At 37.5% G+C, this 1706-nt stretch overlaps 1 protein-coding gene across 2 annotated transcripts in view; it reads left to right on the top strand.

Moving 5' to 3' along the window:
- The window catches only part of Shcbp1l (SHC binding and spindle associated 1 like), a 43802-nt gene that overhangs the window by 32922 nt on the left and 9174 nt on the right, over positions 1-1706 (top strand). For both annotated transcript variants that reach the window (XM_023706866.1, XM_004646590.2), the window contains exon 5: positions 655-760. In XM_023706866.1, the coding sequence (XP_023562634.1) occupies positions 655-760 (106 nt within the window). The remainder of the gene's footprint in view (positions 1-654; positions 761-1706) is intronic.

Below are 1706 nucleotides of genomic sequence, written 5' to 3'. Positions count from 1 at the left end.
GACAGTAATAAGAGCCTGCTGTTACACTGACTTTTTTGTGACTTTCTTTTGGAGATACTTAAATGCATATGAGACAGGAAGAAGGAAATGTAAAAAATAGAGGAGAAAGGGTAGAACTAATTAGAAGTGCCAGATAGCAAATAATAGAAAAACAATTCTGAGAAGTTAGAATAATTCTCCTAGGAGGACAATAGCTAAGTATTCTTCAGGGACCATATCCTTTGAACCAAAGCAATCTGTTAATTGAACAGTGTATTTACAATTAGCTGTGTCGCAAAGTGCTTTCATGCTTCAGTGTCGCAGGATGTAGCTCATCTCCACTTCGTGTGAGTCTACAACTCAGTGGACTGTGAAGGCGCAGTCAAGAAAATTCCCTCCTACGTCGGTAAGTGGAGGTGGATGAGACAGTTGTTACAGGGAGATTCATGCAGATTTCCAGGTACAATTCATTAAAAGAAAAGATTTTTAGAGTTTAGTGCTTTAAACAGTTGTCTAAAAGATCTTAATATCACGCTGCTCTGAAGTTGTTCATTGCCCTCAAAAAGCTTAGTTACTGAAACCTACTTTTAGCAGATACTTAGTACTAAGTTTTAGTTAAGGATAGGTGGAGTGTTTGCCATAAATTTAACCACAAATAAATATTTTTAATTATAGAATTCATGGTCCTTTTTTCCCAAGAATTCTGCGACGTAGGAAAGGAAAAAGAGAGTTTGAAAAGGTTGTAACACATATTGTAGCAAAGGTGATGACTACTGAAATGGTAAGAAATGCATTTTATTTGTTCGTTTAGGTTGTTAGCTGCGTGGAATTAGAAAAGAAGCTCCCTGAAAGTGAACTCTGACTTAGTAATGCCGTACTTCCCGTATTGTACCCAGCTCAGTGATTGCCATATAGATACTAAATAAATGTTGACAAACATTTACTGAGTCCTAGTCTTGTTGGCAGGTATTATGCTGGTTGCCATGGTAAGAAACTGTCTTTGCAGTTGTCTTCATTTATAATTATCTGAATTACTGTGAGAAGGAAGCATTATCAAATGCAACTGAAATCTTTTAGATTTACCTTTGAGGTTGATGAAATATTTTAGTTTGATAGTTGTCATAGCCATGTATGTTGCCTTTAATAACTTTCATAACTTTGAAGACTCCTCATAATTTTAATACTCTCCCTGTGAGTTGTTTTAAGCTTTAAGCTGTTTTTCCCACATGCATTATATATGGTCTTTTTTTTTTTTGTACCAAGAATCAAACTCTGGGCCTCACACTTGTGAGGCAGGCCCTGCGCAGCTGAGCTACATCCCTGGCCCTCCATCATATTTATGTTGGGATCATTGCAAGTTGTTAGTGGGAGGACATTAGGCTTTGTATTCAGCCGAATGTTCGAATAACCTTGGGCTAGTTATTCGTGTGACCTTGGGCAGGGTGTATGAACTATAATTCTCTTATTTGTAACATGCTTAAAAAGATCTATCTGTCTGTCTGTCTGTCTATCTATCGATCTATCTGTCTATCTTACTGGTTGAGCGCATGAACTCAATCCAAATTGCTTAGATTCCTGGTTTTGCCACTTACTACGTATGCAATTTTCAAGAAGTTACTTAATTCCTTTGTGCATTAGTTCCTCACATATAGAGTGGGGATAATAGTACTATGTCCCATGTTCACAGAGTTGAACCTGGGTGTGGTGGTACATGCCTGTAATCCCAG

The sequence above is a fragment of the Octodon degus genome, unplaced genomic scaffold (genome assembly GCF_000260255.1).
Source record: "Octodon degus isolate 3935 unplaced genomic scaffold, OctDeg1.0 scaffold00273, whole genome shotgun sequence".
Lineage (NCBI taxonomy): Eukaryota > Metazoa > Chordata > Mammalia > Rodentia > Octodontidae > Octodon > Octodon degus.
This window is presented reverse-complemented; position numbering and strand designations above follow the sequence as displayed.